This window comes from Balearica regulorum, chromosome 1, assembly GCF_011004875.1.
Source record: "Balearica regulorum gibbericeps isolate bBalReg1 chromosome 1, bBalReg1.pri, whole genome shotgun sequence".
NCBI lineage: Eukaryota > Metazoa > Chordata > Aves > Gruiformes > Gruidae > Balearica > Balearica regulorum.
The window spans coordinates 150,873,816-150,891,125 of record NC_046184.1 but is presented as its reverse complement, the minus strand read 5'-3'; the positions used below and the strand labels follow the sequence as shown (position 1 = coordinate 150,891,125).

Genomic DNA, 17,310 nt, shown 5'->3' with positions numbered 1-17,310 from the left:
AATGGATAGACCTTGACACAAAGAGGGTCAAAATAAGCTGATACCCCCCTTTTGTCTTTGGAGTAGGAATGAAATACCTAATCCCTGGCTACTAAGGTAATTACTAAGATTTTCAGCTCTTCTGTCATCTAAGTGATCATTCAGATGTTGCTTCAACAGTACCTCATCATGAAGGCATGAATGGGAAATACAAATTCACTGAAACTATCTGTAATATTCACTGCTCTTGTTAGACCTGGGGATTGCAAGTCAGGTTTCCTGAAAGAAAGTCTATCACTAGAATTTGTGTAGGGGTCATTTGGTATAGTAACCTATACTTTGTACTTCACACAATTGAGTTGTACAGTGCAAAAAGCTGTCACCTGCTTTTTCCTTCAGACTGGAATGCATAAGCTCACTGAAAACACAAAGGAGTTCCAAATTCTTAATGAGCAAAGAGTTTCATTAGCCTTTGAACTGAAGGGGTACTGATCTTTAAATGAAGTATTTCTTATGGCTTGAACTCCAACCCTGATAGTTACCTTCATCAGCCACAGTCTTAAGGGCATAGATGTGCCCAAACATGCAAAAACATGTGCGGGCACATTGCATAGAAGGTGGCATTATACACAGAGATTTTGGCTATCGGCTGCCTCTCACCACATAGATTTTACTTCTTCTAACCACTCTGTGGGAGTCTTTTTATAAACAGACAACCTGTTTTATTAAGGTTAGCCTTACCTTGACAGAAGCATATGGCAAGTGTCAACACACATTTAGAGAATGACAGAGAAGTAGATCTTGACAAACAAAACCTGGTTTACTGTCCTTTTTATTTTATTAATTTTAACTAGATTTATTTCAAGTGATCCTTATTGCTTTATAATCTTTCCCAAATAGTAGCCATGAGATACTGCTGCTACTGCAAAGAAAGCCCTAGAAAAAAACATGACATTTCTAAAGTGCCAAAAAATGATGCTGCAGTTCTATTATAAAAAATTTCCTTGTTAAATGCTATCCCTAGCCTACTAGGCTGGTTTTGGCTGTGATAGAGTTAATTTTCTTTAGAGGAGCTACTATAGGGCTATGGTTTGGATTTGTGCTGAAAACAGTGTTGATAACACAGGGATGTTTTTGTTATTGCTGAGCCGTGCTTACACTGAGCCAAGGCCTTTTCTGCTTCTCACACCACCCCACCAGCGAGGAGGCTGGGAGTGCACAAGGAGTTGGGAGGGGACACAGCCGGACAGCTGAGTGATTTTTATCTTTAAAAAAACCCCCACAAACAGTCAAAAGGTTTGTTCAACATGGCACTGGAATGTCTCACTACCTTCATGTTCATCCAGTTGGTTATCAGTTGATTCTTAGCCCGTATCATTTGGAAAAGCGCTGTGACAAACAAGATTATTAACCCTTTTAAAGGGCCACAGCACAGTAAAATTCAGCAAAACATAACCATCTCTTCTAGAAATGCCATTTCCAATTATTAGAAACTGAAAAATGACTAGGGATGAGCTGTTCATTCAAACTAAAAAAAAGAATTTAAATAAAGCGTATTTTTTATCTCCACCTGCTGGCAGGTTTTCACGATATGGCTTCCCTGGCACAGCCTGACTTCAAAGAAAAACATCTGCAAGGTAGAAGAGTGGAATAAACTGAAAACCCATACCAAAAATAGCAACCAAAATATTCACACCGATAAATAAGAAAGTAACCAGGACAAAATATAAAGCATCGGTGCTGAGAGGGTGAAGAAAAGACAACTCAGAAAGCAACAGACAATTCTGAAATACATTTTACCTAATGAATTAACATGATACAAATGAATGCTAATACTAGATTAATTATTTATACCAAAGACTCATGCTATTTTTACATTGTATTTATGCTTACCTCACCTGTTTTCATCATGATTTTATGGTTTTATTTTTTTTAATTACACAAATTTACCAGATTCCATGGTCATCTGAAGTAATCCATCAAGAGCACTGGAAAGCAGACCTCTACTGGATACTTTTAAGTGACTTAATATGACAGGCACACATTGGTATTCCAAAAATAAGGCCTTCCCTTCATCTGTCTTCAAGTCTATGCGAAGGGAATCAAATGCTTGAGCCAGGTAATCCACTGAAAGATATCAGAATATAGGCAATAAAACTTCTATAATAAGAGTTCCATTAAGCAATATGTGAATAGCTATCCTGAGAGTTACTGTTGCAGATATATACTTAAAAGTTAAATGGCTGAAAAATATTAAATTTTATTTTTATTTAAAGACACCCTCTGCTTGTTTTTATTCCTTAACAATTTGTTATGAGTGAAGAAAAAGACTAACTACAACTCCTATGTTGAAGAAAAATATACTTACCAATATAAAGTACTTCTAATATTTTGCTTAAGAGGAAAGAAATTACAAGCTTGCATAGTTTGAGACATTGTTGGTTTCAACATCTGGGAAAACTCTATTAAAGGAGTCCAGGACTGATTTGTCTGAATAAGAAAAACTACTTTCATGAAAGCAACTCATTCTTTTCTATAAAAAGCTGTAGTTTAAGTTTCAGTGCATACATTTTATACACTCATCCACTGTAGAGTGCACTAAATTATACAAAGAATGTAGATTAAGTGAATCAATCTAATTTTCTTAATTTCCTGATGTCAAATCTTTCTCAGTATCTTGGAATAACATTGATCATCTGGAGCACAGAAAATGAAGTACAAGGAAACAATTTCTCTCATAGCAAAAGTTTAACCACAGTGCCATCTGCTGGATACTGACATCTTGAAGGAAATGGAATATATGTTCAAACCACATGTGCTTCTTTATCACTAAATCATTAGTGCCATGTGGTCAGAGTGATCAAAATTTATACACAGTGATATTCAACATATGTTTAACAATAAATCATATTTTCCATGTTATAGAAGCCAGCAGGAAAAAGCAACCATGAGAAGCTAAACTGATTCATTGTAATCAACAGCATTCATTTTGCTTAGGGTAATAAAATCTCTGCAATAACTATTTTTGTGTATTGCAATTCTTTCTGCATCAATTTTATCAAACATTTCTAGAAATGTGAGTGTCAGTTTAAGAGTAATTATCATGCTTCACCAAAATATCTTGACTGAAATAGTTCCCTCCAACAGCTGTGATACTGTATACGTTCATTAACGATGTCAGGGTGGTCTTCCACCATGTTTAAATCCTGCATTTACTGTGAATACTCACAATATAAATACTGCACAGGTCAATGAAGCATAAAGACATACTAATCTGCTTAACCATCTGATCCAGAATGATGACTTCCATGAACAAGAACATTATTCATTATCTATGGATTTAAAATCTTTGGCACCCCTGATTAGTGTCAATCAGGGTGCCAGAGACTGCAGCAATTTTGTGATGTGGATCTCGGCTTTCTAAGAAATGGCCCAAAATTCATAACATATTTCATGCAAGAGACTGAAAAAAAAGTCAGATGCCAAAGTAGGCATTTGATTCTGACATTCTGCCATGGTTTTTCAGGATTACCTTGAAAATTAACATCTCTGTAACCTGTCTCCATCTCTTTGTGTTACTAGCAGAGAGGATGTGTTACCAGTAAAGGTATTTTAAAATACAAACCATTCTGAAAATAAAAGACAGCAAAAACATAATAATGGAATAATTTAGGTTGGAATCTAGTCCAACTGTTCTGCCCAAAGCAGAACCATCTCTGAAGTTAGATTACATTGATCATAGTTGTAACCCCACTGAACAATTATTTGCTATTAAAATGATCTGTGCTTTTAAAATGTCTTTGAAAATGGAAAAATAAGTGGTATCACAAAGAGTTAGAAAAGGGTTATAGATACATTCATTCTTATATCCTTATAAAACTTACTCTTGCAGAAAATCAGTTACATGGCACCACAGTACTCCTAAGTCGCTGCAAGTAGACAGTAGTCACCTCTTACACCTGCTCTTAATAGTATATAATTAGTGTTTCTGCCTGACTTCCATGAAAAGGATCTGCAACACCTCTTGTTCCCCATTTTGCTTGAAGAGAGAAAAGGCTTCATAACTGGAGGCAGCAGTTAACAAATCAGCTGAGAGAACAGCTACTCTATTCTTTGAGATATATTTTCCACAGCTTTTTCTCACCCTGTCCAGACACAATCTGATTCTTGTTAACTTGTAGTGTGTACTTTGAAACCTTTACCTTCTCTCTCTCCCTTGAGGCAGAGAAGACCCAACTTCCCCTATTTCTTTGCCAACACAAAATTATATAGGTTTTAAGTAGAGAATTCTACTTTACATTACTATTATACATCTTCTGCTAGCATGAAAGGTGGGAGGATCCTGGGAACAAGTAGAAACAGCCAAAAGCCTCACAGTGAAAGGAAAGAGTCACTCACCCTGTGATGCCCCCTTCCAATGCCACCCCTCCCCGATTCTTTTTGGTTAACAAAAGGCAGAAGTGTAAGCTGAGAATGATGTAGCTGTTTTAGTTACTGTCTGGAGTATATCGTTTAAGAGGATATTTGAATGTTTCCTTTTCTTTTTTGGTTGTCAAAGAAATAAATACACCAAAAAAAATCAAGTCTCCATATAGTCAGAAGCTCAACTTGATAATGTGTGGCAATTATATCGCATTTAGGATTCAGAGGGGACCTATCAACTCTAATGCTTTTATGCTTTTTCTGCATAGGTGAACAAAATTACTTCATAGAAACCATTGAAACCATTACTGAATTAAAACAATTAAGTCAAAAGAGAAAGTTAATAATAGAAGTCAAAATAAGACATTCTTTTGGATGACTCATCAAATCTGCAGATTTAAGGATTGAGAACCTTCAAGCGTAGTTCAGATTAGGTACTACTGTCGAAGTTTTCGAAGAAGTCATATATAAATTAGAAATAGGTAAGAATTTGTTTAAATGACCGAAGTTAATCTGGAAGTTAATTTTAAACTATCCCTATAAATCAGATTGATTGAAGGTTTTTCTTCTTTGGGTTGTGACAGAAAAGTGTACACTAATCCGTATGTTAAAATGATAAGGAAGGAAGGCATTAAATATCTTAGTTTGTGCCTCTTCTCATAGTGTGCTCAACACTCAGAGCTCACAAGAAACAGTCCTTTTTTGTCATCACTTTAAAGAAAGTGTTTTAGTCTTTTCAGATTGTATCTGTTTTCAAAGAAGGTTCCACAGAGAAGATATTCCACAGCATCTCGAAAACTGCACAAGCGGAGTAACCTGTCATAACCTGAAGCTGAAGTCACTATTTTCAGAGCTGTGTATCTCCTGATACGACCTTGTTTGCTTTTGCCTTGTTAATAAAGTACATTACTATCATCAATGTGGGAATTTTGGAAGATTTTGGATAAAAAGGTGACTTTTCATGCTGAGGTGGTTTTGAAGTCTAAAACATTTTTAAATGAACAGAACATGGTGCCTTTGTAAATGAGTCTATTTAACAGTGAAATCTGAACAGACAATCATATCAAGAACTGATGATTTCATAGAGTAGCCTTTTTCAATGTTGATAATGTTTTATGGGTAGCCGTTTGCAGTGCCAGATGCAGTAGAAGAGGGGACCAGCAGACAAGTAAGGAAGGGCTGGAGTGTGAACTGGATACTAAACTTAGGCCAAGGGACAAAGCAATTTCAAGACATATATTGTATCACCATTCAATCTAACAATTATAATCCATTACACAAGTGGCTTGCTTTATGTGACTACAGATAAGTCAGAAATACCTATGAACATCAGATTTATCTATAAAGATAAATGCAGCAAAGTTGTAATGATGTCAGAAAAGAAACACTTGACACTGCAGTGGATCAGACTTTCGGGGGATAGGTAAACAACCTACTAGCTTAAACAGGACAGTGAAATTCTAGAACTGTGCAAAATCTGCTACTTAGTTGATAAAAGAGCAACTAGCTGTGCCTTTCTATGCAGTAAAGATCTTTGCAATCCAATTACTGCTATAGGGACAGTTTGACAGAATTATCAACATCTCTTTTCCTCATCTTCAGAAATGCTGATTTGTCTGACAAGAAGTCAGCATACTAAAAGGAATGCATAAATTCCAACACGAAATAAATAAAAGCAAGATTCATACTCGTTTCCACTATATTTTGCTTTACAAGGTAGTAAAACTCAAGTAAAAATACTTTTTACTAACAAAACATAATGGATGCTACAGTATCACTGATATGTTGTCGAGGCACATGACTGAAATAAATACATTTTAAAAATCAGAACTTACCTTGTGTCACTGTTTTAAGCACTATTAAAGTTGACAGAAACCTCAAAGGCATACAGGAACTCTTAAAGAAAGCTGCCGATTTTGATTTACTCTCTGTAGATTGTTCAGAAGAACTATGGGGGTTTCCCTTACTTACTATGCCTTTGAAAATATCTTCACCAAGTCTCCTCATTGTTGATGTCATTGTTACATGCTGTTTCAAACAACGCACACAGTTAGTGTAAATATTAAAACCCTGTGTACTATGTAGATACACATATGTTCCCCTAGTGACTACATATTAAACAGTACATGGTTTGATGACGTATTGGAATATAATCTGTACAGGAGATCCTACTTTGTGTTCCAAAAGTAGCTGAACAACATTATCGCGGAGCCTTATCAACACACACTTCACAAAGAGACTAGTTAGTGAGGGCCCCTGATATGCTGGCATTATTTAAGCTGCCTCTGGTTCCAGAACAAGCTTGGCTTGAGTCAACTCTATTTTGTAAGGATATTCTAAGTGCTTTAGCAAAAGCACTACTGACAGCACTGTGCACTATACTGAGTCTTTACAGTACAGGTACTGTCTTTATTATATTGCTAAATATTTTCTTATAGCAGTCTAGTCAAAGGGACTAAGGAATGTCTTGAGGTTAGACACTGCACAGAGAACAGAAAAATCAAAATTTCTTTGCTACTTTGCCATGTACTTCCATCAATTTAAAAAAATGTCATGCATAAAGTGAACCTAAAAATATTGCCTTTTCAAGTAAAAAAGTTTTGTAAATACATATGTAAAAATATGATTTCTTAGATGCTTAGACACTGCAACAGAGATCACATACTTATGAAAACTATGCTTAGATACACAATGCAAAATTTAAAATTACCTTGAAAAATATTTTTTTTCATTTGCCATGTATCTGTAGTAAACACTATGGATTTATGCTTTACAAAGACAGCAGAGTTTCTTGTATATATACTACCTGAAAACATCCACTTTTCATGTGCATTTAAAACACAAAATCCATTAATATCTTCTGGGAATTTACTTTTAAAATACCCATACTGCAAGAGGACTAATTATTTTACCTGAATACTACTGTCTAGCTGTCTTATAGACCAGTAAATAAATTTAATCACAGGCATGTGTAGTTTAGGATTCACAAATGGCATCCACTGGAGTTGCTCAGTAGTAATAGGCAAAAGCTGTAAAAATATACAAAAGTAAAATTACATGCAGTACATGAAACTACTGTATAAGCTAACCATAAGTGAAAACCAACCAACCAAAACTCCAACTTTCTTTCAGAGTTTAACAGATTACATATGCAAGTACTCAATGGGCAGATCCAGTACAAGTAACACAATTACATGCATACACAGATTTTAAATTTTACAGAGGTTTACATGCAAAAGTGGAGATACATCATGTGAGTTCAATCTCAGGAAAGCCAATCCCAATGGCTGTAAATCTTTAATATAATGAAGAAAAACAGTAAAAGAAGATTTTCTGAACACCTCACTGATTTCCAAACCTTGGTATCCCCAGAAAGAAAACTATAAACGTGTTAAAAGTATAGCATAGCATCACCTTTAACATCTAATATAAGCTTCCATACAGTTTAAATGAGCCATGTTCATCTCCTTAAAAAAAAAGACTTATGTACAGTATTACATATAAAACACAAGACAAATCATGAGCTGACAGAAGTGACTTGACATAAAATGCTGAAACTCTCAAGTTGAGACTGAACATCAGACTTTTCCTTAAAAATGGTCTATATGCTTTACAAATGACAAATTACCTATTATATCTCACTGCTGGAATGACTGCTGACTTATTAACTGTGATTTTGTTTTAATTACTGTAACCAAAGCATGTATAAAACAGGCTGACCTGTTATATTCTCAGAATCATTTAATAAACCACATAAATCCAGAAACATATTAACACAAGCAAACGATCCAAACCCCTTTACCTTCATACACCTTTCCTGGGTGCAGGTTTTTTTGGAGGTCTCGGTAACCGGAAGTTTATGACTGTCTTCTCTGTCTTCTTGTATTTTTAATCTGCTAAGGAGCTGGTCTGAGATCCAATCCATAAGAAAAGTTAAGAGCTCATAAACTTGTGAGTTCAATGGTAGCTGCAATACATCCACAACAACAAGCTTTCAAATTAATGATTTTTCTAAGCCAAAATAGTAACAAGACTGAAATATATTTACAGTACATTAATTCTGAAATATTATGCATAATTTAAAGGATGATGAGTATACACCTGATAAAATCTGGGAGGTAAGTTACTGTATTGGGACCCTGTGGAAAATGTTGTATTTGCGGAAATAGTGATCTTGAACAGGCCATGTCTGCTCTGTTGGGCCTTGTACCCAAGGTTTGAGTTATTAATGTTATTAATATAACCCATAAATTACAGTATCTCTGGGAAAGGCAAACTGTATGTGGATCAAGGGAAGTGGAAGATGGCAAACCTGTCCCAGAGACCACTCACTGTACATCGATGAGTCAGAGATCCACATCACAGTTAACCTGATCAGAGATCTATGTCACAGTTAACCTGAGTCGGTGCAGCCTGTGTTGTGCTGCACAGATCAATCAGCTGCAGTTTATCCTGTGCTTGGGCACAGGATAAACTCAGCCAGCTCACTGTAACAGGAATCTGCAGGCAGCTCCCACTTGGTACTGGTGGTCACGCCTCCTGCCTGGCCTTGCCTTTGTCTAAAAGGGCAACAAGAAGTTCTCCTGTGAACGTCCTTCATGAACAGAGTTGTTTTCTTGTAAGAAAAAGATATAATAGCTTGAATGACCAAACAGGAGGAGCTTCTCTCCATGGACAGGACCTGCTCAGTGTGCCCTGGGAAAAATCCACCCGGGGTCCATCTGATGCTGCACAAACACAGGGTTACCAGCATCTGAAGGGATGTAAGATTTACTCACTATCTATATTCTGCCTCTTACCCTGTCTTACTAAAACAGTTATTTCATTAAGCCATTTGTTGTCAAGCCTTTCTTAAAGAGATCCAGAAAGAACCCTGCATTGTTTCTCTCTCTCACACACACCTTGCTCCCTTCCCCACTGCAGAACACATGATGGTTTCTGGGTGTAAAAAAAATACACGCGTAATTTTTTTTGTACTTAGACAAACTGTTACAAAAGGCCTCACAAAAGATTTTCACAAATTGAATCACTCCATTTTATAATTCTGGCCAAATGAATTACATGTCCTTTGCATGTGGAAATTCTCATTTCATTGCACCAGACCTCCTTTGCTTTATTTCATACAATCCATTGCTGTTTAAATTTAAATGGGTAACTAGCATTGTTAGAAAAAGAACAAAGACTTCATGAAATTGCCATTCTGCCCCTGTACTACACCGCAATGAAATACTCTACAAAAGATATGCAGAGGTACCTGAAGACAGGCTGCACGAACAGTTCTCTAAAGACTTCAAAAGTTTTCTGGTATCTACCTTCAGATAACTGTTTTCCTCTTCGCTCAGAACTATAACTACTGATACTGTTTATATTTCACTTGCAACCAAAGTACACTAAAACCTATGTAAACAGAGAAATACGTTGGCTATATATAGACAGCACAGGTTCAAGGCACCTGATGTAGATTAATTAAGTAGGATGTTGTGAGTATCTCTTTCCCATTTCACAGTTTAGCCTCTAGATGGAGAAAATCATTAGCAGTTGGGAGATGTTGGTAGACTACTACCAGAGGACTCACTACGAAATGGAACAATATGGAGACAGAAAGCATTTCATTAAGTGATGTAAGAAGAGATTTTAAGGAGAACAAGGTGATAATTTTGGAACCACGTATAACTATTGCATTTATTCTCTTTCCCACATTAAAGACTATTTCTCAAAAAATAGCAGTAGTACAATCACCTGTGGCTCACAAAATTGAAATTCTTTATCTGATATCTCTGACTGACTACTTTTTAGCTGGTGTTATTCATAAGAACAGCGCTGTACTGGAGCAGTAACCAGAATGAGTTTAAAATTTGCTCTGACACCATGAAAGAAACCAGTTACAGTGTAAGCAGGTTATAATTTTAACTGACAGATGAAAGATGATGTGACAGGAAGAGGAAAACATACCATATAAATAAAAATATATACATACACTATATGCATACACAATATGAAATCCGACAGACTTATTTTTAGCAACGAGCTTAATTCTTTGCTGTTTTCCCTCACTACAATCTGTATCTTTTCTTACTGTAACTAATTAACTCATAAAATAAATAAAATTGGAAGTTACATTTTCTAATTTCTAGCAGCTACACAGAGACTGTTCCACTGCTTAATGTCTTTAGAATGACTCTTTCATTTTGTACAATTCTTACCTTAGCAGTTTTTGATGTTACCATCACTTTTTCTTGCTTGACAGGTTTACTTTGTTGCACCACTTGATGTATATCCTTAGACTTCTGCACCATTAAAAATTCATGCTTCCTCTACAACAAAATGTAACAATGGATTATAATTCACTTGTTACCTATAAAGGAAGGAGGTACAAGTAAGAACAAACCTTACTTGTAGATTCTCTAAACGGGCTTGTACTTTCCTTGCTTGACCTTCTAACTTCTTGTTCAGCTCCGTTACATCACTTAACTGAAAGAATCAGAAAACATTAAAGTATCTGTGAATTCAAAACTCACTTCTTGACTTAATTACATATTGAAATAATTTGATGTGGCTGCTAAGCAGCTAAATTATTTAAGTTCAAGTTTTTTCTTCTGAGCATGTGAAGGCATAGAAACAAAATCATCCACTTCCTCAACAAATCTCAGGCTAGTTGAGGTTGGCAGGCACCTCTGGAGATATCTGGTCCAACCCCCCCTGCTCAAGCAGAGCGACCTAGAGCCAGCTGCCCAGCACTATGTCCAGACAGCTTTTTAACATCTCCAAGGTTGGAGACTCCACCACCTCTCTGTGCCAGGATAGATAAGACAGCACTAGCTCTTTGTTGACCTGCAGCCCAATTTCTCAGCCTGCAGGGAAAGAATAAGCACTACAATGCCTCTCTAGATATATGGGCACTACACATTTGATTACTTTTCATGAAGAAGTGACAAAAAATGGAGCGCACATTTCAAGAATGGTCCAATAGTTTTGTTAATGGAGAAGGTGAAAATTTTCTTCTCTGTAGAATGAAACAGTTACTGGCCATGCTATAGAAACAGTTTCCTCTGTGAAAAAAGATGAGGGAAACTGTAACTGCCATTTAAATATAAGAAACATGCTCTAGGCATACAACAATGAACAGCATGATTATCACGGAAGTCCTCAGTTTGCACAGAAATGCAAAGATTTTATAGTGAGAAGAAATAAAGAGACAGATGGGTTGCACCAGAACCATCAACATTCTAGGAGTTAGGTCTGACCTTCTCTAAGAGAAAGAATAAGGCTCTGATGTAGATTTTTATTATACTCAGACTATCAGAATTGTAATTAATTCACTGAATAAACAAAGGTCAAACAGTTTACATAGCAATTTGCGCGTCAGCATTTTAAGTCAGACTTAACAGTCAAGTGAGATGTAAATTCTTACTCTCTGTATTACTATGAACCACTGTCTCAGTTTAAAAACTCAGAAAATACTGCTTTAATTAACATTTGTAAAAATAACTAAAAATACTGAGCAAACATGAAGTTAGGAATACACATTCTACTTTTTATTTAATAGAAACAGTGCAGCAATTCAGCACAGGGTGGATTCTATTATGTTGCAAAATACTTCCTCTCCATCTACTCTCATTTTGCTCAGAGGACATGGGTTTGTCCTTCCTAACAATTAGCTGTTGCTAGTGGGTTAGAGGAATAAGTCCAACTTTTTTTATATTGTAAAAAGATCAGAGAGGCTAAATTTCAAGTACTAGAAAAAGGCATGGAAAGTACTTTCAGTCATTCATACAATTCTTGTCTTACAGAAACAAAAATTCAGCAATTTTTCAAACTTAAGCTGTTCAAATACTTAAAATTGTTTACCGTAACCTGTAAAATTATTGATAACCTGAAAGAACTAATTTTACCTGTTTTCTTAAAGAGTCATTCATTTCCTTCAAGGTGTCAAATGATGACTTCAGCCTCCTATTTTCTTTAGTTATTTCTCTCAAGGCTTCTGTCAGCTGTTTAACTTCTGCCTCGTGTTGCTATAGAAATAGCAAATTTTAATTTGATATTTAATATTGATTTATCAGAGACTGTGTTAGAAATAATTCAAAGCTAAGTTCCACTTTAGTATTAAAATAATAGGACAAGCTTTCAAAGATCAAAGTTTGTAGTTCTGCACAGCCAAATTTGCACATCCAACCAGTAGTGAGAAAAACAACATCCACATTGCATGTTAAGAATCTATAAAGAAACTGAGAGCAATGTGCACAACCAATTGCTCTTACTCTTTCCAGATTCTACTCAAAACAGATTATATCAATATGTACATTTCTCAGACAAGTCAGATGTGGGAAAGGTTTGTGAACTAGAATCAATGACAAAAAACCTTTTATTTACAGCTTATTCTTCTATATAATTACAAAAAAAATGTGATTCTGTTTTGCAGCAACTTTTGAGGTTTCAACTAGTTTTTCTGGCTTTGCTCACTCTGAATTATGCAGCACAAGAAACTATTCCTATGCCTCTTAGACCAGTGCTCTGATTTACACCCCAAGCATAGAAATTGCTAACTGCAACCTGCCATATCCACTGCCATTCTTCTCATTTCCCTGAAACTTATTTTAGATTTAATCTTCTCTGGACATCAGTGCATCTAGTGTACCTCAGATTTGATAAAACAGTGAAGTTTTATTTTACTGAAAACATTCCAGCTATATATGATTTCCATGAATTCACTATTCTTCACTCATTCACCCACTCATTCTCTACTTTTCCATTTCCAGTCATATCCTCTCTTCCTACACGTGCAAACGACTAAAATAAAGCACAGGAAAAGTTCAAAGGAAGCAGGTCCTGAAGAGATCCTTCTCTGTATTTCTGCTTGGAAGCACGGTTACTTCCATTCCAGCTACTCAGGAAAACCATCTACAATTCCTGTTTTCTCAACTGCTGCTCTTCTTCACTCAACAGGATGAGAACAGCAGTGGGCAGGACATTCCTGTCTAAAGCGCCCACCCACGCTTGGCTGAGAAAACATGAAATGACAGATCCCCTTTTCATACCAATAAACCTGCAGGTGCTGCCAACATACAATTGAGCGCACCCTATCACATCACATGGAATGTTTCATTTCCATTTTCTACATACACAGTTAAAAGCTTTATCTGAAGTTCAATAGCTGCTCTAGGAAGAATCAGTAGAGAATTATTAATATAAAAAGTAACTAGTATCAATTCAGTTGTTAAGCCATAGGGTCATAGGTGATGTAAAGATGTCTAAGTCATCCACTTCCATAAGCAAATCAGGTGATGTCATCCGTATCATAACCAGCTATACCATTTCACTACTGCCAGATGTTTGCCTAGTCTGTTCTTAAGTCCCCCAATACTGGGAACACTGCAGTCTGACCCACCTACCTGTCCCTATGCTTTAACTATTTTTGCTTAGAGCTAGCTCTTCCTAATACATAAACTAATTTTTCCTTACTACTACTACATATCCTGTCACAGACATGAAAAAATATTAGTTTCTTCCTCTTTGTTGCAGCCTTTTATGTAGCTGAAGCATGAGGGTTATGTAGCATATTAACCCTCAATTCATCCTGTATGCTGAACCCATGCATCTGCTCATCATCCCCTATTTCTGCAGCTGCTATTTCTATTCGAGTGCAATACTGTATACTCACACCTTCGGAACAGGGTTGTTTTTTTTTCCAGACCTACCATATCTTCAATTTGTCAAGATCAATTTTAATCCTAATGTTCTTTTTCAGCATGCTTGAAATTCTCCCTCACTTGCTATTTTCTTCAAATCTAATAAACATGCTCTTTCTCACCGTCAAACTTCTTATTGAAAATACTGAATAATACTGGACTGAAAAGATACACTCCAGAATCCACTACGTACACTCCTTCTACTTTACTGTGAACTACCATCTCACTACAGCTTTACACCAACTGCATTACGTCTATGTTATACTTTCCTAATATGATTATGAAAATGCCATGCCAAACTGTGTAAAAAATTTCTAATTAAGTCCAGACATATATATAACTACTACTCCTCTATTAGCAACAGCCGCTACCTTGCTGTAGTGGAAATGAGACTGATTTGACAATTTATGATTAACATATGCTAGTAGTTATTTATTGTACTGTTTTCTGCATTGTGCTTCCCATGGTTTGTTCATAGCTCGTTTCAGGATTCTATTTATTTATTTATTTAGAGAACTGACATCAAGTTGATGGCTGTACAACTCTTTCCCTTTTGAAAAGAAAGGGACCACATTTTTTTAGTCTTCTAATACTTCATTTGACCTCCACAGATTTTCACAGATAACCACTAATTTTTCCTGGGTTTTCATCAGCCAGTTCTCTAACTGGTGTAAAATTCTTAAAGCTCAGAAGATTTGAAACATCTAAATTAATGCCTTAACCTATTCCTTCCCTGTTCAGCACCTGAGGTCCCTCTCTCCTTTGACGCCCTTTTCCTCCTTGTTAACTTGTGATCTATTATCCCTCAACAGCTTGTGGGAAAGGTTTATCTGCATATTTCAAAGAAATGTAATTTCTCAGCTTATGGTTTTGACACTAAGTACACATATTTAAGGACTTCTCTTGGTGATCTTCTGGATAATAACCAAACTTTCCACAAGACCTAAATTAAATAGTAAACACCCACAAGAACAGTGTTGTTCAAATCATACCATTTCATTTCCTCCCACACCCCCAAAGTTAGGTTGATCTTTTCTTTCTTGGAACTTTTTGACTTTTTCTGCTAATACTCTCGGCAATAGTTGTTTCGTCGTAAGATGTCATTGTGTCTTAAAGCCTTCCCAAGGAAATCTACTTCAACTACAGCTAACACAAAGATTTAAGTTACATACAATTGCATATAGACCAACATTTTTTCTCTAATACCGGTTGCATAGTTTTTGCTGGTTTAGAAACAAGTTACCTTTCTTTTCTAAATTGTAACTGTAAAATGTGCCTACAAATCAGACAACTAAATGCACCACTCAAACAGAAGCCATACAAAAACCCTAACAATATTGTTTGGTAGACATTTCATTTGGGAATTTCAAGCACTTTAAATAAACAACCATTATATCCAGCAAACGTGATGACTTAAGATAACTACAAACAAGTTAAATGGCATGTAGAGCAATAAACATCATTAAATACATTACTGCACCTCTTTTATAATTCCAAATTTTGTGTGAACTTCTTCCTCAACACCTCTTATTTTAGCCAAAGCTGCTTCATGTCTAAAAAGCAATGCTTCTCGCTCCATTAGAAAATGTTCTCGTTTCTGGAGTTGCAGAGCATACTCCTGCTGTGCTGAACTTTCTCTCTGTATCAAGAAAACCAGTGTTGAAACAGCTTTAAAATCCATGCAATTATCACAATTTATATTGAATTTGAATGTTCAGTTTCCCCACACATAAACCCACATGACTTTGATGTGCGTTGGGATGGCTTGGGCCTCCAAAATACAAAATTCAACTCTACATGGTTGTTCAAGTATAAACCTAGACAATTAAACTTAGGCTTTTGCTTTCAAAAGTTTTGGATAATGGTATTAACTGTAAGACAAAACACAGTCTGATGCAACTGTCTATCCTGAACACTAGATTACTATATTGTTTCTTCAATTAGTGAGAAGCATTCCTGAAAAAGTGGTGAGGAAAAAAGAGACACAACATTATTTTTTGCAAAAGACAGTCCTGGCAGTGTATCTAGCAGAAGCATGGGAGCCATTACAGAATAAAACCATAGGTTCTTCTGTTAGTGGCCTACGCCTGCTAGGGGATGAACTGCTGGGATTTCCCAGCAGCAGCAAAGTAAAGATAAGGCAGAATGGAAGGTTTTTGCAGGATGCTAGGAAGGCAAGCACTCTCGAATGCCTAGGGCCAGGAGAGTAGTTTCAGATGCTCTCAGGAGAAGCAATGGTTACAGGCGCTTCCCTCCATGCCCACAGTGTGTCACAAGACACTCCTCTTGGATGCAGCAGTACTGTGTTCAAACTCCCTCAAGTTGAATTTTATCTGATCTACCCACTACACAAATCAAAGCACCACTACCAAATCAGTGAATTAATTTAGGGGAAGAGGTGGATGATGACAGAGTCTTAGTATGTAAGTAATTTCGATTAGTGTAAGTAATAGTAATACTTTTAGTATGTAAGAAATTAAGTTTTAGTATGTAAGTAACTTCTGAATTCTCTGTCAAAAGTGAGACTCTTCATAACATTACTCAACAAAATTTTTAAGGCAATTCCAGCTCCTACCTGGAGTTTCTGATGTATGACAAATAATTCATCATAAATTTGACTGATGTGTGGAGGTATTAAGCCTTGACTATTGTGTGCTTGAGCATCAGTTCCACTCAGAATTTTCCTTACCAAACCACTGGTAATATTTCGGTCACTATTTTGTCGTGTATTTGCAATCAAATGTGATGATAAAGTGCTGCCTATGGAAAGGAAAAACCCATTTTACATTAAAAAATTAGTCCTAGATAAATAATGACATGATTGTTGTTCCAAAACAGCAAAAACTTATTTTAGGTATTTAGAGTGACAAATGTAGAGCAAGAGGTATCAAGGTGAGAAAGTAATCTCCTAAAGAATTATGGAGAATTACTCAAAGCTGTGTTCAATGACTTGTTTGAATCGATTAGTGATCAATGAAGTTTTTTAAGTAAAACTGTGCCCTTCAGTATAGAAATTCCATAGATATCTGTATGAAAACTAAGTACAGACTGAATCATAATGTAGCCAAACTCTCCTATAAATTTTATAAGGGCTTCAGGCAAGTGATTTGCTGCTAACTAGACCTTGGCCTGACAGCTAAGCTAACAGAACAAAGCTTAAGAAACTACCGGACACAACATGAGAAACTGCTAGACATGATGGATTACAGTGTAAGAAGCGGAT

At 36.1% G+C, this 17,310-nt stretch overlaps 1 protein-coding gene across 3 annotated transcripts in view; it reads right to left on the bottom strand.

The window, feature by feature from the left end:
• The window catches only part of CCDC138 (coiled-coil domain containing 138), a 38,973-nt gene that overhangs the window by 15,000 nt on the left and 6,663 nt on the right, over positions 1–17,310 (bottom strand). The window contains exons 5-13 of one of the 3 annotated variants that reach the window (XM_075739270.1): positions 16,663–16,847; positions 15,568–15,726; positions 12,294–12,413; positions 10,795–10,872; positions 10,605–10,715; positions 8,204–8,368; positions 7,314–7,430; positions 6,237–6,429; positions 1,930–2,106 (exon numbers count right to left, since the gene is read on the bottom strand). In XM_075739270.1, the coding sequence (XP_075595385.1) occupies positions 1,930–2,106; positions 6,237–6,429; positions 7,314–7,430; positions 8,204–8,368; positions 10,605–10,715; positions 10,795–10,872; positions 12,294–12,413; positions 15,568–15,726; positions 16,663–16,847 (1,305 nt within the window). Of the gene's footprint in view, positions 1–1,929; positions 2,107–6,236; positions 6,430–7,313; positions 7,431–8,203; positions 8,369–10,604; positions 10,716–10,789; positions 10,873–12,293; positions 12,414–15,567; positions 15,727–16,662; positions 16,848–17,310 lie in introns of those variants that run through there. The other 2 variants (XM_075739253.1, XM_075739261.1) reach the window with 2 other exon arrangements.